This window comes from Lithobates pipiens, unplaced genomic scaffold (assembly GCF_037356315.1).
Source record: "Lithobates pipiens isolate NorthernLeopardFrog02 unplaced genomic scaffold, aLitPip1_a1.2 Scaffold_18, whole genome shotgun sequence".
Classification (NCBI taxonomy): domain Eukaryota; kingdom Metazoa; phylum Chordata; class Amphibia; order Anura; family Ranidae; genus Lithobates; species Lithobates pipiens.
The window spans coordinates 339,271,315-339,295,076 of record NW_027507758.1 but is presented as its reverse complement, the minus strand read 5'-3'; the positions used below and the strand labels follow the sequence as shown (position 1 = coordinate 339,295,076).

At 42.4% G+C, this 23,762-nt stretch overlaps 1 protein-coding gene across 1 annotated transcript in view; it reads left to right on the top strand.

Moving 5' to 3' along the window:
• The window catches only part of LOC143988097 (CD109 antigen-like), a 169,851-nt gene that overhangs the window by 130,610 nt on the left and 15,479 nt on the right, over positions 1-23,762 (top strand). The window contains exons 26-32 of the mRNA XM_077487380.1: positions 4,112-4,283; positions 8,992-9,182; positions 10,234-10,389; positions 11,024-11,089; positions 14,080-14,213; positions 15,632-15,782; positions 17,385-17,487. Coding sequence (XP_077343506.1) covers positions 4,112-4,283; positions 8,992-9,182; positions 10,234-10,389; positions 11,024-11,089; positions 14,080-14,213; positions 15,632-15,782; positions 17,385-17,487 — 973 coding nt within the window. The remainder of the gene's footprint in view (positions 1-4,111; positions 4,284-8,991; positions 9,183-10,233; positions 10,390-11,023; positions 11,090-14,079; positions 14,214-15,631; positions 15,783-17,384; positions 17,488-23,762) is intronic.

The following is a 23,762-nucleotide window of genomic DNA, read 5'->3' as shown; positions in this document are numbered from 1 at the left end:
TAACTAGCGTCACCTGTGACACTAATACAGCGATCAGAAAAATGATCGCTTATTAGGCTGGGTTCACACTGGAGCGATGCGGGAATGCCACGAATCCGCGGCGGGTTCCCGCATCGCATGCCTCCCGGCGGCAGTTCACACTGCCCTATGCGAACTGCTGGGAGTGTCAGTGAAATGTTAATGACACCCCCAGATCAGTTCGCATATCGCAGTGCGATCTGCAAACTCGGATCGCATGGTGTGAACACCCATGCGATCCGATTCTGCTGCGGACCAAAAAAAGGGTCCCGTGCGAATTTGCGGCGGGTGCGGCGGGTGCGGCGCGAATTCAGCCATACTATCTGTATGGCTGAACTCGAATCGCACAGAGATCGGATGTGATTTGCACTGCAGTGCGGTGCGAATCACATTCGTTACCATAAACCGCTGCAATGTGAACCCAGCCTTAGTGACACTGGCGACGGGGTTAAACCTTTATTGGGGGGGTTAGGGGGGCACATTAGAACTAAAGGGGGCTAACCCTAACTGCCCTAACAGTTATTACAGTCACAAATGACACCAATGCAATCGGGGTGATCGGGGGGTAAAGGGGGGGTGTGAGTGTGCCTGGCATGTTCTACTGTATTGTGTAGTGTTTGTGCAACTCACCGATCCTCTCTCCTCGGTGCCGGAACGAAAAATACCGACACGGAGGAGAGATTACATCACTTCCTCTCCTGTGAGGAGAGGAAGTGATGTCGTGGAGCATTTCTATTCGTCGGGAGCGATCGCGAGGGGGTGGCCATGAATGAATGGCTGCCCCCTCATCCCGGATCGCTCCCGAACGAATGCCAACCGCCGCAGGCACCGGGGGGGGGGGCCGATCGGACCCCCCACCCGCGGGAAGGCAGGGACTTACATATACGCCCATATGCCTGCCCGTGCCATTCTGCCGACGTATATCGTCGTGCGGCGGTCGGCAAGTGGTTAAATTGCAATTAAGGCCTGTGTATAAATAGTCAATGAGTTTGTTAGCTTTCATGTGGATGCACTGAGTAGGCTAGATACTGAGCAATGGGGAGCAGAAAAGAGCTGTCAAAAGACCTGCGTAACAAGGTAATGGAACTTTATAAAGATGTAAAAGGATATAAAAAGATATCCAATGCCTTGAATATGCCAGTTAGTATTGTTCAATCGCTTATTAAGAAGTGGTAAATTTGGGGATTTCTTGATAATAAGCCATGGTCAGGTAGACCAAAAAAGATTGCAGCCATGACTGTGAGAATCATTTATAGAGAAAAAAATAAAAACCCACAGGTAACCTCAGGAGAAATACAGCATGGTCTGGAAAAAGATGATGTGGTTGTTTCAAGGAACACAATATGATGATACTTGAACAAAAATGAGCTGCATGGTTGAGTTGCCAGAAAGAAGCCTTTAGAGCACTAATGCCACAAAAAAGCAGAGTTACAATATGCCCAACAACATCTTGACACGCCTCACATTGTAATCTGGAGAAATGAAATGAAAATTGAGCTTTATGGTCCTAATCATAAGCTCTATGTTTGGAGAGGAGTCAAGGCCTATAGCGACAAGAATACCATCCCCACTGTGAAACATGGTGGTGGCTCACTGATGATTTGGGGGTGTGTGAGCTAAAGGCACAGGGAATCTTGTGAAATTTTATAGCAAGATGAATGCAGCATGTTATCAGAAAATACTGGCAGACAATTTGCATTCTTCTGTATGAAGACTGAGCATGGGATGCTATTGAACTTTCCAGCATGACAATGACCCTAAGCACAAGTTGATCCTCCAGTAGTTACAGCAGAAAAAGGTGAAGGTTCTGAAGTGGGCATCACAGTCTCCTGACCTTAAAATCAGTGAGCCACTCTAGGGAGATCTCAAACATGCAGTTCATGCAAGACGAACAAAGACTTTGCATGACCTGGCAGAATTTTGCCAAGATGTATGGGCAGCTGTACCACCTACAAGAATTTGGGTCCTCATAGACAACTATTCTAAAAGACTGCACGCTGTCATTGATGCCAAAGTTGGCAATACACAGTATTAACCACCTCGCGCCCGCCCTATAGCCGAATGACGGCCGTAGAGCAGGCGCTTTCGTCCGGGAGGCCGTCCCTGGACGACCTGTTATTTACTTCCGCAATGCGTTCTGCCGCGAGCGCACATCGGGGAAGTTCTGTGTTTGCCGTGTCCCCCGGAGACAGGCAAACACAGATCGCTGTAAACGGCCAATCACAGCGGCCGTTTACAGAGCGATCGGCGTGTCCAATGGGAGATGATCTCATATGTAAACATATGAGATCATCTCTCAGTGCCGCTCTCCCTCCTCACACAGACAGCGTGTGAGAGGGGAGAGATGAACGGCTGCAGCGGCCGCGAGTGTAAAAAAAGTTAAAAAAAGTGCCATCCTCCCCAGTGCAATCCGCCCCAGTGCCATCCACCCCAGTGCCATCCACCCCAGTGCTATCCTGCCCCAGTGCCATCCGCCCCAGTGCTACCTGCCCCCAGTGCCACCTGTTAGTGCTATCTGTCCCCAGTGCCACCTGTTAGTGCCATTTGTCCCCAGTGCCATCTGTCATCAGTGCCACGTATAAGTGCCATCTGTCATCAGTGCCATTTATAAGTGCCATCTGTCATCAGTGCCACGTGTCATCAGTGCCACATAGTGTCATCTGTCATCAGTGCCACATATTAGTGCCATCTGTCAGTGCCACGTATCAGTGCCATTTAACATCAGTGCCACCTGTCAGTGTCATGTGCCATCTGTTGTCAGTGTCACAAGTCATCAATGCCACTTATCAGTGCCATCTGTCATCAGTGTCATGCGTCATCGGTGCCACGTATTAGTGCCATCTGTCATCGGTGCCACGTATTAGTGCCACGTATTAGTGCATCTGTCATCAGTGCCACGTATTAGTGCCACGTGTCTTCAGTGCCACGTATTAGTGCCACGTGTCATCAGTGCCACGTATAAGTGCCATCTGTCATCAGTGCCACATATTAGTGCCATCTTTCATCAGTGCCATGTGTCATCAATGCCACGTATAAGTGTCATCATTGCCATGTATCAGTGCCATCTGTCATCAGTGTCACATGTCATTGTCCTGGTGCTCCAGGGCCTTCAAAAGTGTAATAGGTAGTCAACAAGTTAGATGTGTAATTTATGCTCCTAGAACACGTGATGGCGCTCCCTGCATGTTGGGCCTCTCTATGTGGCCAGGCTGTGAAAAAGTCCCACACATGTGGTATTGTAATACTCAGGAGGAGTAGCAGAATTTTTTGGGGTGTTATTTGTGGTATACACATGCCACGTGAGTGAAATAACCTATTACAATTACAATTTTGTGGAAAAAAATAATAAAAATGAAAAATCTTAATTTTGCAAAGAATTGTGGGAAAAAATGACAAAATCAAAAAGCTCACCATGCCTCTTACTAAATACCTTGGAATGTCTACTTTCCAAAAAGGGGTCATTTGGGGGTATTTGTACTTTCCTGACTTGTTCGGGTCACAAGAAGTGAGATAGGCCCCCAGTACATCAGATGTGATCAATTTTGTGCGATTCGCACCATAGCTTGTAGACTCTCTAACTTTCACAAAGACCAAATAATATCCACTCATTTGGGTTATTTTTACTAAAGATATGTAGCAGTATAAATTGTGGTCAAAATTTATGAAGAAAAATTAATAATTTGCATAATTCTTTTTTCATTTATAGCGCAAAAAATAAAAACCCCAGAGGTGATCAAATACCCCCAAAAGAAAGCTCTATTTGTGGGAAAAAAGGACAAAAAATTCATTTTTGTACAGTGTTGCATGACTGAGTAATTGTCATTCAAAGTGTGAGAGCACCGAAAGCTGAAAATTGGTCTGGGCAGGAAGGGTGTTTAAGTGCCCAGTAAGCAAGTGGTTAAGAACCAATAAAAGCAATTCATATAAATAAAAACAATGTGTACTGTATATTATCATTATATATGCAAACTTTTGAGCACAACTGTATATGAAATATAGTAAAATAATGACTGTATTAAAAATAATTTAACAGGTTATTTACAATATGTCCTTCTTTTGTTGATGTTAACACGAAATATGTATATTTTTTTAGTATCATTATCAGTCAAACATTCAAAAAGCTGTCCAATATCTTGAGAAAAAGTTTGATGAAGGGATTTCTAGCAATTATACCTTATCAGTTGTTGCATATGCATTAACATTGGCTAACAGCACCAAAGCAAATGCTGCCCTGGATCAGCTCAGTTCAAGAGCTACAATTACAGGTAAGCATACTGGTCATAAAAATCAATAAAAGTAGAGCTTCTATTCCTTTCCATAATGTTAAGAAAATGTAGGCTGGAATTACACTTTAGGCCTCATGCACACTGGAGGTTTTTGGACGTTTTTACAGCTGCTGTTTTTGGCTTTAGACTTTTTTTTCTACATTCAATAAACTCTCCAGCATGTTATCCTGTGTCCAGGCACACAACTATTATCGTATCAACTGTTTTTAGCTGGGGCAGTTTTTGGCTGTAAAAAAAACTCAAAACTAGTAGATTCTGAGAGGAGTTTTTCAGCTGTGTAAAAACGCTCTAAGCTACACCTTATTTTGTAATTGAGAAGCAAATGGTTAAGACCTCTGTCAGGTTTTTTTGTTGGTAGTTTTCCTTTTACTTTCTATCTTGGACACAGCAGATCTCTCTAATGTGAGGGGATATCCTCTGTTAGACTGCTGTCTCCGGAACACTGGAAGATTTCCAGTCAATTTCTGTAACAACTCTAAAATGTAATATTTTCCATTACTTTCTGAATTAGAGACAATGGTCACTAGTGCCAATACCAACCATGAAACTAAATTGATCAAAACCACATGTTTATGCTGAGACGTTTAAAAAAATGATGGTCACACTGAGTATACCTTAAGTGCAAGTAGAATGTCTCCCTGTCATTCTAGTCACACACCGTCAGTTTCAAAACTATGTAGAATGTTTAAATCTGATTGGTGACAGTGGTGAAATGAGTCCAGTTTTCAGTAAGAACCTATTGACACATATAAGCAGTATATAAAAAAATATAAAAAGTTCCTCTACAAAAAATCTGTGACTACAAGATTACATTTGAGTCATTCAGACCAGCCAACATCGTATACAAATCATTTGCATGGAAAGCAATCAAATAAAAATAAAAAAGGAAAAATAAGTGGAAAATTAGGGACCAGTTAATTAGGTAACAGACTGCTTGACGTTCACATCTCATATACTGTATATTATGGATGTCGCACTAACTGACACACTCTGATGTGTTTCAAAGAAATGATTAGGCCATGCATAGTCTAAAAGAAGAGAAGTTTAGTAAGTGTACTTATACAAACAATCAATAAAGCAACAGCATGGTTAAACACTTGTAGTTATCTGACTAGTTGTCTGACAGAACTAAAGTGCATTTAACTAGGAACAGTGTATAAAGACAGTCCTAACTTGATATAACAGTCCCATTTTTAGCCCACTGGCCAGTGATTGGTGGGGAAAAAATTGTGGCCAGCAAAAATGGGGCCCTTGAAGAAAGCACAACAGTTCCCAGCAGACAACAGATTAACTTGTATGATGTTGATCTCCTACCAGTCCCAGGACACCCTCTTCTCTGTCCTTGGACATGTGCTTTGTTCAAGTCAGACAAGGACATAGATTGCTGATGATCTCTCTTTCGATCCTGGTGAGACAGGCACTCTTTTCCTTCCTTAGCAGTGGGAGTGATCTCTCGTACAGTCAGATGACACTAGGCATCCAAATCATACCCACATAGGGAGAAGGTTCTCAGTCTTGCTTCACTGAGTTCTAACCAGATTGTGGTCAGCTATGGTAGGGATCCATTCATCCAGCAGTAGCAGCAGTCTCTGATCAGACCTCTTCTTCTGAGCAGCACAGCTCCAGCAAACTCTGGCCACACTCCACTATTACTCCTTCACTGCAATGTTATGATGCTCTCTGTCAGCTGCTCAGCAGCAACACATGTTCCCCACAGTGACTTCCTCCCTCCATTCTGCAGGCTGGTGGCACAACAAATCTCCCTTTCTCCAGCAGCTTAGGGCAATATCCCCTTGCTCTGTTGCATCAGCCAATCGCAGTCCCCTGGACCCATCCAAAATGATTGCCCCCTGCACTGGAGACTTTCCTTGATGAGCATTACTAAGTGGTCTCCTTAAAGATGGGTGCAGTCCTTCTGCATTTATGAATATTTGGTTTAACCCACACTGCAGAAGGATAATACAGCAGCAACAAGGGGAGAAGTTCCACAGCAGTTATCAGCCATATTCCAGGTTACATTTATAAAGTACTTTCCTTTAAATACAAACACAATGGACTAATTACATATTTTAGTGACTGGCAGCTGGTCAACAAGGAGAAACATTGTGTGATAGGCATGCCGCATCTCCGGTCGTGATAAGCCTCTGACAGAGGCTTCTTACCACGTGATCAGCTGTGAGCAATCACAACTGATCATCGCCTGAACCAGGAAGTGCTGGTAAATGGGCATTCCTCAATTTGTGCTGACAGGAAGAGCCGATCGGTGTCTCTCCCTGTCGGGGGGGGGGGGGGGGGGGTCTGTGCTGATAATCAGCAAACTCATTATCAGCACAGCCCCCATCAAATGTACCCATAAGCTGCCAATCGATGCCCAGTCAGTCCCCATCATAACCCCCTGCCAGTGCCCAGTAAAGTGGCAATCAGTGCTCATCACAGTGCAAATTAGTGCCTACCATAGTGCCAATCAGTGTCCATCACAGTGCCAATCAGTGCCCAGTATTAACAGCTGTCAATACCTGCCCAATCAGTGGTGCCCATCAGTGCCCATCAGTGTGGCTGGTCAGTGCCCATCAGTGCTGCTGGTCAGTGCTCATCAGTGCTGCCAGTCAATGCTCATCAGTGCTGCCTGTCAGTGCCCATCAGTGCTGCATATCAGTATCACCTATTGGTGCCCATCAGTGCTGCATATCAGTGCCGCCTATCAGTGCTCAACAATTATACATATCAGTGCCCATCATTGCCACCTTATCAGTGCCAACTCATCAGGTCCTATTGGTACCTCCTCATCAGTGCCCATCAGTGCCGACTCATCGGTGCCAGTTAGTGAAGGAGAAAACAATTTTTTTTACAGAAACGAAGAAAACATTTTTTTTTGTAAAAAAAAAAACAAAAAAACGCAGAGGTGATCAAATACCACCAAAAGAAAGCTCTATTTGTGGTAAGAAAATTATAAGAATTTAGTTTGGGTACAGTGTTGTATGACCATGCAATTGTCAATCAAAGTGCAACAGCACCGAAAGCTCAAAATTGTCCTGGGCAGGAAGTGGCAAAAGTGCCTGGTATTGAAGTGGTTAAGGTATATAAAATGATTTTCTATTTTCCTGTACATAATATATATATATGGTTCCTCACAAAAGTGAGTATGCCCCTCACATTTTTGTAAATATTTTATTATATCTTTTTGTGATAACACTGAAGAAATGACACTTTGCTACAATGTAAAGTAGTGAGTGTACAGCTTGCATAACAGTGTCAATTTTTTGTGCCTTCAAAATAACTCAAAACACAGCCATTAATGTCTAGACCGCTGGCAACAAAAGTGAGTACAGCCCTAAGTGAAAATGTCCAAATTGGGCCCAATTAGCCATTTTCCCTCCCCGGTGTCATGTGACTCTTAGTGTTACAAGGTCTCAGGTGTGAATGGGGAGCAAGTGTATTAAATTTGGTGTTATTGCTCTCACTATCTCAAATTGGTCACTAGAAATTCAACATGGCACATCATGAACTCTCTGAGGATATGAAAAAAAGAATTGTTGCTCTACATAAAGATAGTCTAGGCTATAAGAAGAAGAAGAAAAACTGAGCTGCAGCATGGTGGCCAAGACCATACAGTGGTTTTACAGGACAGGTTCTACTTAGAACAGGCCTCGCTATTGTTCGACTAAAGAAGTTGAGTGTATGTACTCAACATCATATTCAGAGGTTGCCTCTGGAAAATAGATGTATGAGCGGTTGCAGCATTGCTGCAGAGGTTGAAGGGGTGGGGGGTCAGCCTGTCAGTGCTCAGACCATACTCCGCACACTGCATAGAAATTGTCTGCATGGCTGTCGTCCCAGAAGGAAACCTCTTCTAAAGATGATGCACAAGAAAGCCCGCAAACAGTTTGCTGAAGACAAGCAGACTAAGGACATGAATTATTGGAACCATGTTCTGTGGTCTGATGAGACCACGATAAACTTATTTGGTTCAGATGGTGTCAAGCGTGTGTGGTGGCAACCAGCTGAGGAGTACATAGACAAGTATGTCTTGCCTAAAGTCAAGCATGGTGGCGGGAGTGTCATGGTCTGGGGCTGCATGAGTGCTGCTGGCACTAGGAAGCTACAGTTAACTGAGGGACATGAATGCCAACATGCACTGTGAAATACTGAAGCAGAACATGATCTCCTCCCTTTGGAGACTGGGCCACAGGGCAGTAGTCCAACATGATAATAACCCCAAACACACCTCCAAGATGACCACTGTCTTGCTAAAGAAACTGAGGGTAAAGGTGATGAACTGGCCAAGCATGTCTCCAGACCTAAACCCTACTGAGCATCTGTGGGGAATCCTCAAATAGTAGGTGGAGGAGGACAAGGTCTCTAAGATCCACCAGCTCCATGATGTCATCATGAAGTGGAAGAGGACTCCAATGGCAACCTGTGAAGCTCTGGTGAATTCCATGCCCAAGAGGGTTATATTGGCACTATGGCCCCAATGTGGACACTTTCACTTACAGGTTATATAAGCTGTACACTCACTGCTTTAAATTGTAGCAAAATGTAATTTCTTCAGTGTTGTCACATGAAAAGATATAATAACATATTTAAAAAAATGTGAGGAGTGTACTAACTATTGTGTTTTTCAGTAAAATAACTATCCAGACTCTACGACTTTCACATGAATAAATAAAGCTGTTTTATTATACAGGATCATCTAAGTACTGGGCCTCACCTATTGAACACACATTCTACTACTGGATGCCACAGACATCAGATATTGAAACTGCAGCCTATGCCTTGCTCTCCTACTATCATCAAAATAGGATTGAAGATGGAATTCTTGTCATGAAATGGCTGGGCCAGCAAAGGAACCACCTCGGTGGTTTTATATCCACACAAGTAAGGCATGCTTTCTATGAATGTCTGTAGTACCCTTGTCTTGTTCTCAAAGATTGACAAAGGTTTCAGATTAGTGTCACTAACACTAGCCTACCCTTACAGTACCACTGCCCTGTGCTGGAATGATGAGTGAATAGCAAAAAAAAATGCCCACATCCACTCCTGCTTTTAAATCTGCTGGATCAAGCTTGCCAATCCACTAGTAATTAAAACTGCCATATGTCTGGACTCTGGAATATGTTGAGTACACTGGGGATACAGACTGATATCTGAAAGGATGAATGGCCTACAGTAAGTAGGTCTATGCATAGTTAATACCATCCTTTATGCCCCTCAACAACAAGTAGAGATGTTCTCTAAAAACAATAGAAATGTCCTCGCAAACAACTAGCATGAGTCTCTTCTTGACTGGTGCCCCAAGCAGTGGTGCAGCAATATGAGTTGCACTACCCCTTTACTTGCCTGGGGTGATAAATGGTCTTTATTAAAATAGCAATGACCCCTGTGTGGAAGCAACTAGGTAAACATGTTTCATAATAGTGGGATCAACATGTTATTAACCACCAAAATATAAAGTCATATTCCTGCAGAGCACTGTAATCAGCTCCCAAAAAGGAGAACTGACATTTTGAAGTGACGATTGCTTTCAACCACTGTATTTTCATGGACAGTTTCTCCTATCCTAGACTTTTAAAAGTGGGAGAAATCAGGGTTTTTTTTTTTTTAAACTGTGAAAATATGGATGGTTGGCAACCCTGATCTAATACCTATTAGGGACCTCACACTCTGCAACACAACACTGTCCTTACTTTCTCATGAGTACAGTTCTCCTGAGGTATGTAGAAAAATGGCTGCAACGTCTCCTTAAAAGAGAAATTGGACAGGGCTGCATGTGGATGGGTTTATGTACAACATTCATTAATATGAATAAATGATTCCTTAAATGTGATAAAAAAAATGAAAAGAAAGGAAAAAAAGAGAACTAACCTGTGAAAAATATACCTGTATAAGTGACATGTGACTAACATTTAATGTCTGTTTTTTCCTTAAGGACACAATTATGGCTTTACAGGCTCTGTCCAAATTTATGCTTCTTGCACCAGCTAATGAAACATCACTCACTCTCTCTGTTACTGGGTTAACTGCAAGGAAGCCAGAAGTATTTCACGTCAACAGTGAAAATCTCATGGTTTTACAAAGCAAGCAGGTAACTTATTCTGTAAAGTAACATCACTAATCAGATTACACATAAAGTAAATGTTCTTCAGTTGTGGTGAGATAGACAGTCACCATAGCTTCGCAGACAGTGACTCAATCTGAATTATATATTACAGACTGTAGAAAGCTTTAATCCAAAAATTTGTGCAGATCATAAAAGATGAACATCAGTCAAAGCGTGTCCAACCCCAACAGAATACAGTGTATGTGTTGTTGTATGGATGCTAAAGCATGAAGTAGAAAGGTGGGACTAACTACATAGAGCAGGGATTCTCAACCAGGGTTCCGTAAGGAGGTAATTCTTCCCAATGACCACAAGTGTAAGGACCATCCCTCTCACTCACCATCACACTAATGTATCATGAGTTGTAGACTTCTAATTTTAAGCAGGGGTTCCTCGAGACCAGAGAACTATTTCAAGGGTTCCTCTGTGTTAAAAAGGTTGAGAAAGGCTGACATAGAGTATCCCCTAGCTACGGTGTGAGGTAGGGAAAAAATTATTAAAGCCAAACAAACAGAAAATGCATGTGTAACATGATAAGCACAATGGCAAAAAAAAAAAACACAAATACACTTTGGGTTTAATGCATAAATGCCAACTTATGTTTTTTTTTTTATGTCAGATTGAAGTTTCCCAACCACTTTCAATCAATGTTACTGCTACTGGAAGAGGACTGGCTGTTGTACAGGTACCTAACTAAAACAAATGGTTACATGTAAAAAAATAGGAATCAATCCATATTTTTGGTAAAGGACATTGGCTCTTCTCAGGCATACTGCCTTCTTGTTTCAGGCAGAGTTTTATTTGACCTGTAGTAAGTGAACATAGTACAAACATTAAAATAACAGGATAGGTACCAATAAGGCCACAAACAGGTTCAAATTAACATCTCACAAAATCTGGTGCCTTACATACCATACATCAACACACATCATACTCAAAATCTTGCCTTTTTGTGTGCTAATAAAAACTCTGAGACAAACATATGCTGAAATAAATATAATTAAAAAAATGTAATTCTTATATTTACAAAACATCAACCAAATACAGTCTCTTGGTCGTAAAAGCATGAAAGCTACACAAAAATATAAACCAATAATATCACATATTATATATAAAAAATATAACATAATATACCAGAACAATGTACCAAAACCAGACTGAATAATAGCCTCATACTATGTATATGTCTCTTACTGGAGTTGGAAATCATTTTTTTTTTCTTCTGACAATGACATGTGGTTTAGATATTTTCAATTCTGTCTTGACAAGAGAGGCTTATAGTCTTAGGCTTCATGCACATGGGCGTATGAATTTTTGCTGCATTTATTCTGCAAGAATTTGGCAAATAAATGTCTCTAATGTAATGTCTTTACAGCATTTATTTGCATATGACGTTTATAGGCACATGAATGTAAAGTCATGGGACCGCAGGTGTCAGGCAATGACCAGCAAACATGCACATACTAGAATAAAAACAAACGCCCAAATTTTTCGGATTAAAATTGGCCACGGCCTGGTTTTTTGGTTTAAACAAATTTTTTATTTATAACTTATTCACATTAATTAATTTTTCTCAACTGAAATTACCCAGAAATAAACCAAACTCAACCCAGCCACTAAGACTCAAGCTGACTCAGCATTTATCTTTAACCATTTTCTTACATCTCCCCTTTGATTTACCACACCAAAGGGAGCCACCACATAAACTGGCCAGGTCGGATGGGGGGATGGGGGGATGGGGGGGGGGGTTGGGAGGGGAGCTTCTCTAGCGACTGGCAGAAAACCCTGGAAGACAGCTCCTTAAATAGGCCTAAAAAGCCTTCCAAAAAGTCATGAAAGGTCATCTGACCCTAATTGACCAATCCCTATGTGACCTACTGGCGTTGCAGGATCTTCTTTGTCACATGACCCTAACTGCCCAATTAGAATAAGCCCTAATCAAAATCTCTATAAAATCATAAAAATGCAGACTCTGCAGTCCCATGAGGTAAAGTGTGGCCTAAAAATGCTTCCCCCTTTTTTCCCTATTCTGTTGGCAATTTTAATTTATTCTAGTCCGTATAATAAAGTCACCCTCACGCACATATTTATGCTCCCCGAACATAGCTTTTTTTTTGATGCCCCTGAATGCTGTGCTCAAATACATAGAAAAGTAGAAATGTAGAAGAGTGAAGGCAGAAAAAAGACTGAGTAGTCCATAGAGTCTGCCTGTTAATATGCACATAAACGCCTTCATGTTGCTTAACTATTGAGTTTGGTAGACACATACTTCATGGACCTACTATTTTTCTAATAAATGAATAATGTAAAATTGCTAGTTCGTTGATGACTAACATAGTCTTTACAAAATCTTGGAAGAAGTGAATTGCCTGGACTAGAGAACCTGCAGTCATACAGGGGCAGCAATCTCGCTTTCTGAACTGTTGGGGTGCTTCTCTTCTAATTCCAGTTAGTCGCTGCAGCATCTGAGGTCTGATAAGAGGGCAATATTTCTACAGTTTGTTAAAAACAACAGATTTTTCTAAAGTTTTACTAATTTGTACATTTTTTTTTTTACGGACCGTTTGATGGGTTAGAGGGTCCTTAGAACTAGTACCTTTTCAGTAGTGGTGCCTGTAGTCACACTTCTAACTTTCCTGTTGGAAGATCAGACCCTAATAAATAAAATAATTTAATTATCCGCAATTTGAAAATGCAGCAACATTTGAGTATTTTAAAGCATTAGTTTATTTTTTTAAATTTGTACTTACAGGTAAGCTTATAATGAGGCTTACCTGTAGGTACAGTTTATATTTCCTAAACATGCACTAGAAGATATTCACAGTGGCAGCAGCCAATGACTTCACTCACACATGTGCGTGTGTCTGCATTCAGGGTGTTAATGCAGATAGTGCTGAGCCCCGGTTGTGACTCCCCTGTGCAGGCACAGGAGTGATGTCATCAAGGCCTAGCCATTTAAATGGCCAGAGAGCGCGAACCCGGAAAGAAGACTAGGTGAGGATAGAACATGAGAGAGTGCCACTGGAGGGCTCCGTTTAGTAGGTACATCTGTCATAATGTGCTAGTATGATATGCATACTAGAACATTATTGCATTAACCTGCAGGGTGCCCTTTTTGTTTTTGCACTGGGGTTTACTACTGCTTTAATAATAATGTCAGCGGCAATGACTTACATTTTGTAAAATGTTTTATAACAGTACACAGTATACAAGTATTTGAAAACTCCCCAGAGTTTGAAATATTGGTCATCTGGAAAATCTGCAGTGTAAAGTATGTTATTATATAAAAAAAAATTCCCTGTGCTTTGCCCGTGTAGTTCTGTAAAAAAGCCTTTTTTTTAGCAAAGCAGTAAGCACATTAACAGCAGCCTAAAATATCCACTGCCTGGCTTTAGCTTTTAAATAATAATAGGTAAAATTTTTATATACCTGACTAGAATAAATAGAATATACACAAAACAAATACATCTCCTTCAACGTATTAATCTACGGTACTTAAATTGAACAACATAAATCAATATATCTAAGAAAAAAAATCAGTTAAGCATTTCATATTTTAGTATATTAAGCGGTAAAGAAAAGCAATCTAATTATTTGCTAGGAATCTTATATTTCAGGACAGCTAAACCCAAACCTCTGCACTGACATGTTTTTTTTATTAATTTCATATTGCAGCTCAATGTAATATATAACCTAAAAGCAACCTCCAGGCATAGGAGTGCTGCCATATCAGAAGCTTTCTCGTTAAAAGTCTCAGTGGAAGAAGACACACAGAGCAATGATCGTCTTTCTGCAGAAATATGCACACGGTATGTCAATTAAACATCCTCAAAGGCAGGATTACAGGATTGTTTTTCCTTTTATTTTTACCCACCTTCAGTAATTTAATAGCTGTCATTACATGTAGTTTTAAGGATGAAAGAAAAAGTCCTTTAAGTAGTTCTGACCCTAATGAAAATAAACACATACAAATAAACATATAAAGGAAGTGATTTCTTAAAGCTGTATAAAATAAAATAAATGTTAATAGAGTTGATGCTAGATGCTAATAGTATTAATCAGAATTACTCTTTAATTTATGCAGTAAATGAGTAGAAGGGCAAATCTAATTCATTGCTTTAGGCAACAACTCCTCAACTCATGTTAGTTTTTTTTTCTGCCGTTTTAATGAATGGGGCCCAAAATATTACACTCACTGTGCATTGTGTTAAATTGGTAAAAAATGTGCATTGTTTTTTGCTGCTTTCAACCAAATACATTTCCTTTTTGCCAACGCATTTACAATTTTACAACACATTACTATAATGTATGCAGTATGGTGCCATTCATTTAGAATACAGGTGGGCAATGCTGATGGGGTGCACATGCTGTTAGAAGAAGCACACGGATTTAGGGGCTGATTCACACCAGATGTGATTGGGCGAGATTTCAGTGCAGTGTCCGGGTTCCCGGCATTGCGTTGCAGTGGTTTGCGGGCAGTGTGAGCTGAAAAAAAATCATACTTTCAGTACCTTCTTTCAGCACAGTTTGAGGCATCAACTCGCACCCCCTGTGCGATATTTCAATAAAGTTTGTGCGATGATCCTGCTGGCCAACACCGCACACCAGCCTTTGCGATACAATATAGTGGCTGGTATGAATGGACCCTAAAAATACATCTTGGCAGATTTTATTGATCACATACCAGCAATAATTGAGGTTTTTATATTTTACCAGAGTTAAAGGCTAAGTTCACATTTTCCAGAAAATAGCCTATGCAGTCAAGGGGTCCCAGTAGATATTAGAAAACTATGCAGCTTTGTAAAATAGTTATTCATTTTATTTTCATACCTGTAGGCCATTTGGGCCAACCCTAGAAGCCCAGATGAAAAATCCTAGTTAGAAATCCCCACATCCTGCCTTGGTGCTAGAAAGACCAATGGTTATTCTCATTCTAGTGACAAGGCAGGGTGTGAGGATTGCTTACTAGGAGTTTTTTGGCTAGGCTTCTGCAGCTTTGTAAAATGTTTTTTTTAAATGTATTGTCATACATGTAGGCTATCTGGGGTCCCCTAGACTACATAAGCTATTTCATGTAAAAGAGGAACTTAGCTTTTAAACAAGAGAAATAATATTGGATTGGCTGTCTTCAAGGAGAAATTTTTGCTGATTTGAAAATACATTGAGCACATGACAAGCAAGAGATATGCACATACATAACACCATTTTTTTTTTTTGTTCTTTTCAGCTATCTGGGAAAATATAATCAAAGTGGCATGGCCATCCTAGAAGTTGGATTTGTAAGTGGATTTACCATGAGCCCAGAAGGAATCCCTGTCAATGAATTAATTAAGAGAGTTGAGACCCATAATGAGGGAGTTCACATTTACCTTGATTCGGTGAGTGTTCTTTTTCAGTTAAAAAGGTAAAGGTAGAAAATGGATATGTGCCATGAGCCCGCTAACAGACTAGCAACTTTAGCAAAGAGCACATATTTCGATCTGATGATGTTTTAGGGCAGAGGTGCTTAGTCTTCTTTGTTATGCCTCTATACATATGTCCCTGTAACATTTTCAGGGACTCTTGACTCTCAGTTTACCATTTTGTTTTGAAGGGGGGGGGTGGGCAATAACACTTTTCTTAAAAAACATAATCAGAAACAATATGGAATCCTACCTTGCTGTATAAAAGAATAGCATTTCTCTTAAAATGTTGTAAGTCAATGGAACTATGTCATTTTATTACTTTACCTGTTTTTGCCCAGCTCACAGGTATATGTGGCATTGCAGAGGTGGGCCTTCTTCCAGAGCATTGTATATATGCACTTGATAGTTGAGCTTGAAGTGCACTTGACAGCGCATTCTCAGCATGGAGACTCTGTCAGTTTGGGTCTCCTACTAATGATTGGGAGATGGTGGACCGATTCTCAATTACATCATCACTGTGATGCCCTATGATTTGACATCACTGTGATCACTCAATAAAACCTGTGTTTAATGTTTTTTTTTTTTTAAATACATAAAGATAAATGGATATATTGAAGCCTGGGTGTCAGGATCAAGGTCAAAGGTCATTGTTAAGGTCAAGGGCAAAGCTCATGGATAGGGTTAAAGTGCAGGATTAGGGCCAAAGTTTATGCTCAGTGTATTTTAGCATTTTTTTTTACTATATTAGGCCAGTTTTAATTTAATAATAAAAACATCAGGATATACACTTCTATTTATCACCAAATAAAGGCCTAATTTTGTCCTGGAAAAAAAACAATATATAATCATACACTAAGTAGTTGCAATGATATTTACAGTTTTAATAACACATGTTAAAGTTGCAATGAGATTTGTTTTACCTTCAAACATGAAAGAGTAAAGACATCAAGTATAATAAAAATATTGTTTGGACACCCTTAAAGTCAAGCTCCACCCAAAAGGGGAAGCTCTGCTTGCTTGCCTCCCCCTCTTCCGCTGCCACTTATGGCACCTTTCGAGGGGAGAGGAAAGCGTGTACCTGGTTTTGACAGGTGCCCACTCCCATTTCCAGGTGATCTCACTGCGGCGAACTCACCTGGAAGCTTGGCCCCCCTCCTCCTTCCCCCACTGCTGGGCTATTCACACATGCCCTGTAGGAAACTGGCTGTGGAAACACAAGGCTTCACTGTTGGTGTTCACTTAACCAAGATGATGGAGGCTGTACCTGAGAGCGGATTGAAAAGTCGGCTCAGGTGAAGACACCGCTGGATTCGTTGGCAGGTAAGTGTCCTAATAATAAAAGTCAGCAGCTACAGCATTTGAACAAATTGAAGATATATGCTGATTGGTTACTGTGCACAATGGCTCCAGATTCTATCTACTCTGGTTTTATTAAATTCGGCCTATTGTGTATGCGTGCTCATTTGCTTATCTATCTATACTCCTGCCATTGCTGGCTTTCTTCTAAAAATGCTAGATGCCTGGATAAATGTAAGGCAAAACTGGGATGATGTACTTAACATGATTACATTTTAGGTGACAGCAAAGCAAGTATGTGTTCCTGTCTCAATGATACGCTCTTCAAAAGTAGCCAGCTCCCAAGATGCATTGGTCAAAATATATGATTATTACAACCCAAGTAAGTAACCATTTTTTTTTAATTGTAGTTGAATTCAATAAGCATTTATTTAAAGGAATGGACACATTATCCTATTGATATAAATAAAAAATAACAGTAATATTAATATTTACATTACCATTCTCGTTCTTTAACCACTTGCAGACCGGACCATTTTGCTGGTCAAAGACCAGACCACTTTTTGCGATTTGACACTGCGTCGCTTTAACTGACAATTGCGCGGACGTGCGACGTGGCTCCCAAACAAAATTGACGTCCTTTTTTTCCCACAAATAGAGCTTTCTTTTGGTGGTATTTGATCACCTCTGCGGTTTTTATTTTTTGCGCTATAAACAAAAATAGAGCGACAATTTTGAAAAAAAACGTATTATTTTTTACTTTTTGTTATAATAAATATCCCCCAAAAATATATAAAAAAACATTTTTTCCCCTCAGTTTAGGCCGATACGTATTCTTCTACATATTTTTGGTAAAAAAATCGCAATAAGCGATTATTGATTGGTTTGCGCAAAAGTTATAGCGTTTACAAAATAGGGATAGCTTTATTAATAATTTTTTATTATTTTTTTTTTTACTAGTAATGGCGGCGATCAGCGAGTTTTATTGTGACTGCGACATTGTGGGGGACCCATCGGACATTTTTGACACATTTTTGGGACCATTGTCATTTATACAGTAATCACTGCTATATAAATGCAGTGATTCCTGTGTAAATGACACTGGCAGTGAAGGGGTTAACCAGGGGGTGGCAGTGTAGGGATTAAGTGTTCCTAGGGGTGTGTTACTAACTGTGGGGGGGTTGGGCTTTCATTTAGTGAACACTGATCTCTGCTCCAATTGCAGAGATCAGCATCACTAGTTGCTAGTAGTGATGGCCGAACGGTTCGCCCGGCGGTCGTTTCGCGGCGAATTTCCGACTTTCGCCGTCCGCGGGTTCGAACGCCTTTTTCCGTCGTTCGCCCCGGCGGACTTACGTGTTTAATGTATACAAGAACTTTAACCTTTCGTGACACGTTTATCATGTGTTACAGGACAACCAATTGAGACATGACAGCTCATGGACACTTGGACATTCCCCCTAACCTATAAATACACCCGATCCGGTGGCCATTTTACATTCTTTCTTCTGTCACTGTAGGGAAAGGATCCTGTGTGGAGTAGGGACAGAGAAAACGCTAGCTATTTGGTACACAAAAGTTCTTTTCAGGACTGGTATAGGTGTTAGGTCAGCAGCCTGAGTTTCTTTTGTCAGTTTAGATAAAGGGACAGAGCGCTGTATGCTGCTATTTTAGGGACAGCTCAGCCAGATTAGTCTTTCTTCATCATCATCATCATCATCATCATTAGCTGTTACTATCAGGTCCACAAAAGAGCTGTTCCAGCTAATCGTTCCAGCCTACTCTTTTTTGCCAATTTGTATAGGGACAGGCAGGAAGCAGTGTGTCAGGCAGTGAGGATAATTTTAAAGACTTGCTGTTACTATTAGTTCCACAAAGGTTCTTTTCAGGACTGGTATCAGTGGTACGGTAATAGGCTTGTACACGTATAATATTCTTTCTTCCAAATATAGAAAGAATATTATACTTGACTGCTGCCCTTCTGCTGCAGTCTGCTAATCATTCACAACTCACTTGTTCCACAAAGCTCTTTATCAGGACTGGTAACTTGGTCTGTCTAGGGTGCTACGGTACATAGGCTTGGGTGCGGTACAGTCTGCTGTTCTGTAAGGACCGCTATCGGTCCACAATACATAGGGTTGCCGTGCACTACTGCTGACCGCTGCCCTATACTGCAGCAGTCCTTCAGCGGTATAGGGACTGACGCACAGTCTGCTAAACACTAATACACAACCTGCTTGGTCCACAAAAGTTCTTATAAGGACTGGTAACTTGGTATAGGGTGCTACGGTACATAGGCCTGAGTGCAGTACAGTCTGCTGTTCTGTAAGGACCGCTATCGGTCCACAATACATAGGGTTGCCGTGCACTACTGCTGACCGCTGCCCTATACTGCAGCAGTCCTTCATTGGTATAGGGACTGACGTACAGTCTGCTAATCACTAACACACAACCTGCTTGGTCCACAAAAGTTCTTATAAGGACTGGTAACTTGGTATAGGGTGCTACGGTACATAGGCCTGAGTGCAGTACAGTCTGCTGTTCTGTAAGGACCGCTATCGGTCCACAATACATAGGGTTGCCGTGCACTACTGCTGACCGCTGCCCTATACTGCAGCAGTCCTTCATTGGTATAGGGACTGACGTACAGTCTGCTAATCACTAACACACAACCTGCTTGGTCCACAAAAGTTCTTATAAGGACTGGTAACTTGGTATAGGGTGCTACGGTACATAGGCCTGAGTGCGTTACAGTCTGCTGTTCTGTAAGGACCGCTATCGGTCCACAATACATAGGGTTGCCGTGCACTACTGCTGACCGCTGCCCTATACTGCAGCAGTCCTTCAGCGGTATAGGGACTGACGCACAGTCTGCTAAACACTAACACACAACCTGCTTGGTCCACAAAAGTTTTTATAAGGACTGGTAACTTGGTATAGGGTGCTACGGTACATAGGCCTGAGTGCAGTACAGTCTGCTGTTCTGTAAGGACCGCTATCGGTCCACAATACATAGGGTTGCCGTGCACTACTGCTGACCGCTGCCCTATACTGCAGCAGTCCTTCATTGGTATAGGGACTGACGTACAGTCTGCTAATCACTAACACACAACCTGCTTGGTCCACAAAAGTTCTTATAAGGACTGGTAACTTGGTATAGGGTGCTACGGTACATAGGCCTGAGTGCGTTACAGTCTGCTGTTCTGTAAGGACCGCTATCGGTCCACAATACATAGGGTTGCCGTGCACTACTGCTGACCGCTGCCCTATACTGCAGCAGTCCTTCATTGGTATAGGGACTGACGTACAGTCTGCTAATCACTAACACACAACCTGCTTGGTCCACAAAAGTTCTTATAAGGACTGGTAACTTGGTATAGGGTGCTACGGTACATAGGCCTGAGTGCGTTACAGTCTGCTGTTCTGTAAGGACCGCTATCGGTCCACAATACATAGGGTTGCCGTGCACTACTGCTGACCGCTGCCCTATACTGCAGCAGTCCTTCAGCGGTATAGGGACTGACGCACAGTCTGCTAAACACTAACACACAACCTGCTTGGTCCACAAAAGTTTTTATAAGGACTGGTAACTTGGTATAGGGTGCTACGGTACATAGGCCTGAGTGCAGTACAGTCTGCTGTTCTGTAAGGACCGCTATCGGTCCACAATACATAGGGTTGCCGTGCACTACTGCTGACCGCTGCCCTATACTGCAGCAGTCCTTCATTGGTATAGGGACTGACGTACAGTCTGCTAATCACTAACACACAACCTGCTTGGTCCACAAAAGTTCTTATAAGGACTGGTAACTTGGTATAGGGTGCTACGGTACATAGGCCTGAGTGCGTTACAGTCTGCTGTTCTGTAAGGACCGCTATCGGTCCACAATACATAGGGTTGCCGTGCACTACTGCTGACCGCTGCCCTATACTGCAGCAGTCCTTCAGCGGTATAGGGACTGACGTACAGTCTGCTAAACACTAATACACAACCTGCTTGGTCCACAAAAGTTCTTATAAGGACTGGTAACTTGGTATAGGGTGCTACGGTACATAGGCTTGAGTGCGGTACAGTCTGCTGTTCTGTAAGGACCGCTATCGGTCCACAATAGATAGGGTTGACGTGCACCACTGCTGACCGCTCACCTATACTGCAGCAGTCCTTCAGCGGTATAGGGACTGACGTACAGTCTGCTAATCACTAACACACAACCTGCTTGTTCCACAAAAGTTCTTATAAGGACTGGTAACTTGGTATAGGGTGCTACGGTACATAGGCCTGAGTGCGTTACAGTCTGCTGTTCTGTAAGGACCGCTATCGGTCCACAATACATAGGGTTGCCGTGCACTACTGCTGACCGCTGCCCTATACTGCAGCAGTCCTTCATTGGTATAGGGACTGACGTACAGTCTGCTAATCACTAACACACAACCTGCTTGGTCCACAAAAGTTCTTATAAGGACTGGTAACTTGGTATAGGGTGCTACGGTACATAGGCCTGAGTGCGTTACAGTCTGCTGTTCTGTAAGGACCGCTATCGGTCCACAATACATAGGGTTGCCGTGCACTACTGCTGACCGCTGCCCTATACTGCAGCAGTCCTTCAGCGGTATAGGGACTGACGCACAGTCTGCTAAACACTAACACACAACCTGCTTGGTCCACAAAAGTTTTTATAAGGACTGGTAACTTGGTATAGGGTGCTACGGTACATAGGCCTGAGTGCAGTACAGTCTGCTGTTCTGTAAGGACCGCTATCGGTCCACAATACATAGGGTTGCCGTGCACTACTGCTGACCGCTGCCCTATACTGCAGCAGTCCTTCATTGGTATAGGGACTGACGTACAGTCTGCTAATCACTAACACACAACCTGCTTGGTCCACAAAAGTTCTTATAAGGACTGGTAACTTGGTATAGGGTGCTACGGTACATAGGCCTGAGTGCGTTACAGTCTGCTGTTCTGTAAGGACCGCTATCGGTCCACAATACATAGGGTTGCCGTGCACTACTGCTGACCGCTGCCCTATACTGCAGCAGTCCTTCAGCGGTATAGGGACTGACGTACAGTCTGCTAAACACTAATACACAACCTGCTTGGTCCACAAAAGTTCTTATAAGGACTGGTAACTTGGTATAGGGTGCTACGGTACATAGGCTTGAGTGCGGTACAGTCTGCTGTTCTGTAAGGACCGCTATCGGTCCACAATAGATAGGGTTGACGTGCACCACTGCTGACCGCTCACCTATACTGCAGCAGTCCTTCAGCGGTATAGGGACTGACGTACAGTCTGCTAATCACTAACACACAACCTGCTTGTTCCACAAAAGTTCTTATAAGGACTGGTAACTTGGTATAGGGTGCTACGGTACATAGGCCTGAGTGCGTTACAGTCTGCTGTTCTGTAAGGACCGCTATCGGTCCACAATACATAGGGTTGCCGTGCACTACTGCTGACCGCTGCCCTATACTGCAGCAGTCCTTCATTGGTATAGGGACTGACGTACAGTCTGCTAATCACTAACACACAACCTGCTTGGTCCACAAAAGTTCTTATAAGGACTGGTAACTTGGTATAGGGTGCTACGGTACATAGGCCTGAGTGCGTTACAGTCTGCTGTTCTGTAAGGACCGCTATCGGTCCACAATACATAGGGTTGCCGTGCACTACTGCTGACCGCTGCCCTATACTGCAGCAGTCCTTCAGCGGTATAGGGACTGACGCACAGTCTGCTAAACACTAACACACAACCTGCTTGGTCCACAAAAGTTTTTATAAGGACTGGTAACTTGGTATAGGGTGCTACGGTACATAGGCCTGAGTGCAGTACAGTCTGCTGTTCTGTAAGGACCGCTATCGGTCCACAATACATAGGGTTGCCGTGCACTACTGCTGACCGCTGCCCTATACTGCAGCAGTCCTTCATTGGTATAGGGACTGACGTACAGTCTGCTAATCACTAACACACAACCTGCTTGGTCCACAAAAGTTCTTATAAGGACTGGTAACTTGGTATAGGGTGCTACGGTACATAGGCCTGAGTGCGTTACAGTCTGCTGTTCTGTAAGGACCGCTATCGGTCCACAATACATAGGGTTGCCGTGCACTACTGCTGACCGCTGCCCTATACTGCAGCAGTCCTTCAGCGGTATAGGGACTGACGTACAGTCTGCTAAACACTAATACACAACCTGCTTGGTCCACAAAAGTTCTTATAAGGACTGGTAACTTGGTATAGGGTGCTACGGTACATAGGCTTGAGTGCGGTACAGTCTGCTGTTCTGTAAGGACCGCTATCGGTCCACAATAGATAGGGTTGACGTGCACCACTGCTGACCGCTCACCTATACTGCAGCAGTCCTTCAGCGGTATAGGGACTGACGTACAGTCTGCTAATCACTAACACACAACCTGCTTGTTCCACAAAAGTTCTTATAAGGACTGGTAACTTGGTATAGGGTGCTACGGTACATAGGCCTGAGTGCGTTACAGTCTGCTGTTCTGTAAGGACCGCTATCGGTCCACAATACATAGGGTTGCCGTGCACTACTGCTGACCGCTGCCCTATACTGCAGCAGTCCTTCATTGGTATAGGGACTGACGTACAGTCTGCTAATCACTAACACACAACCTGCTTGGTCCACAAAAGTTCTTA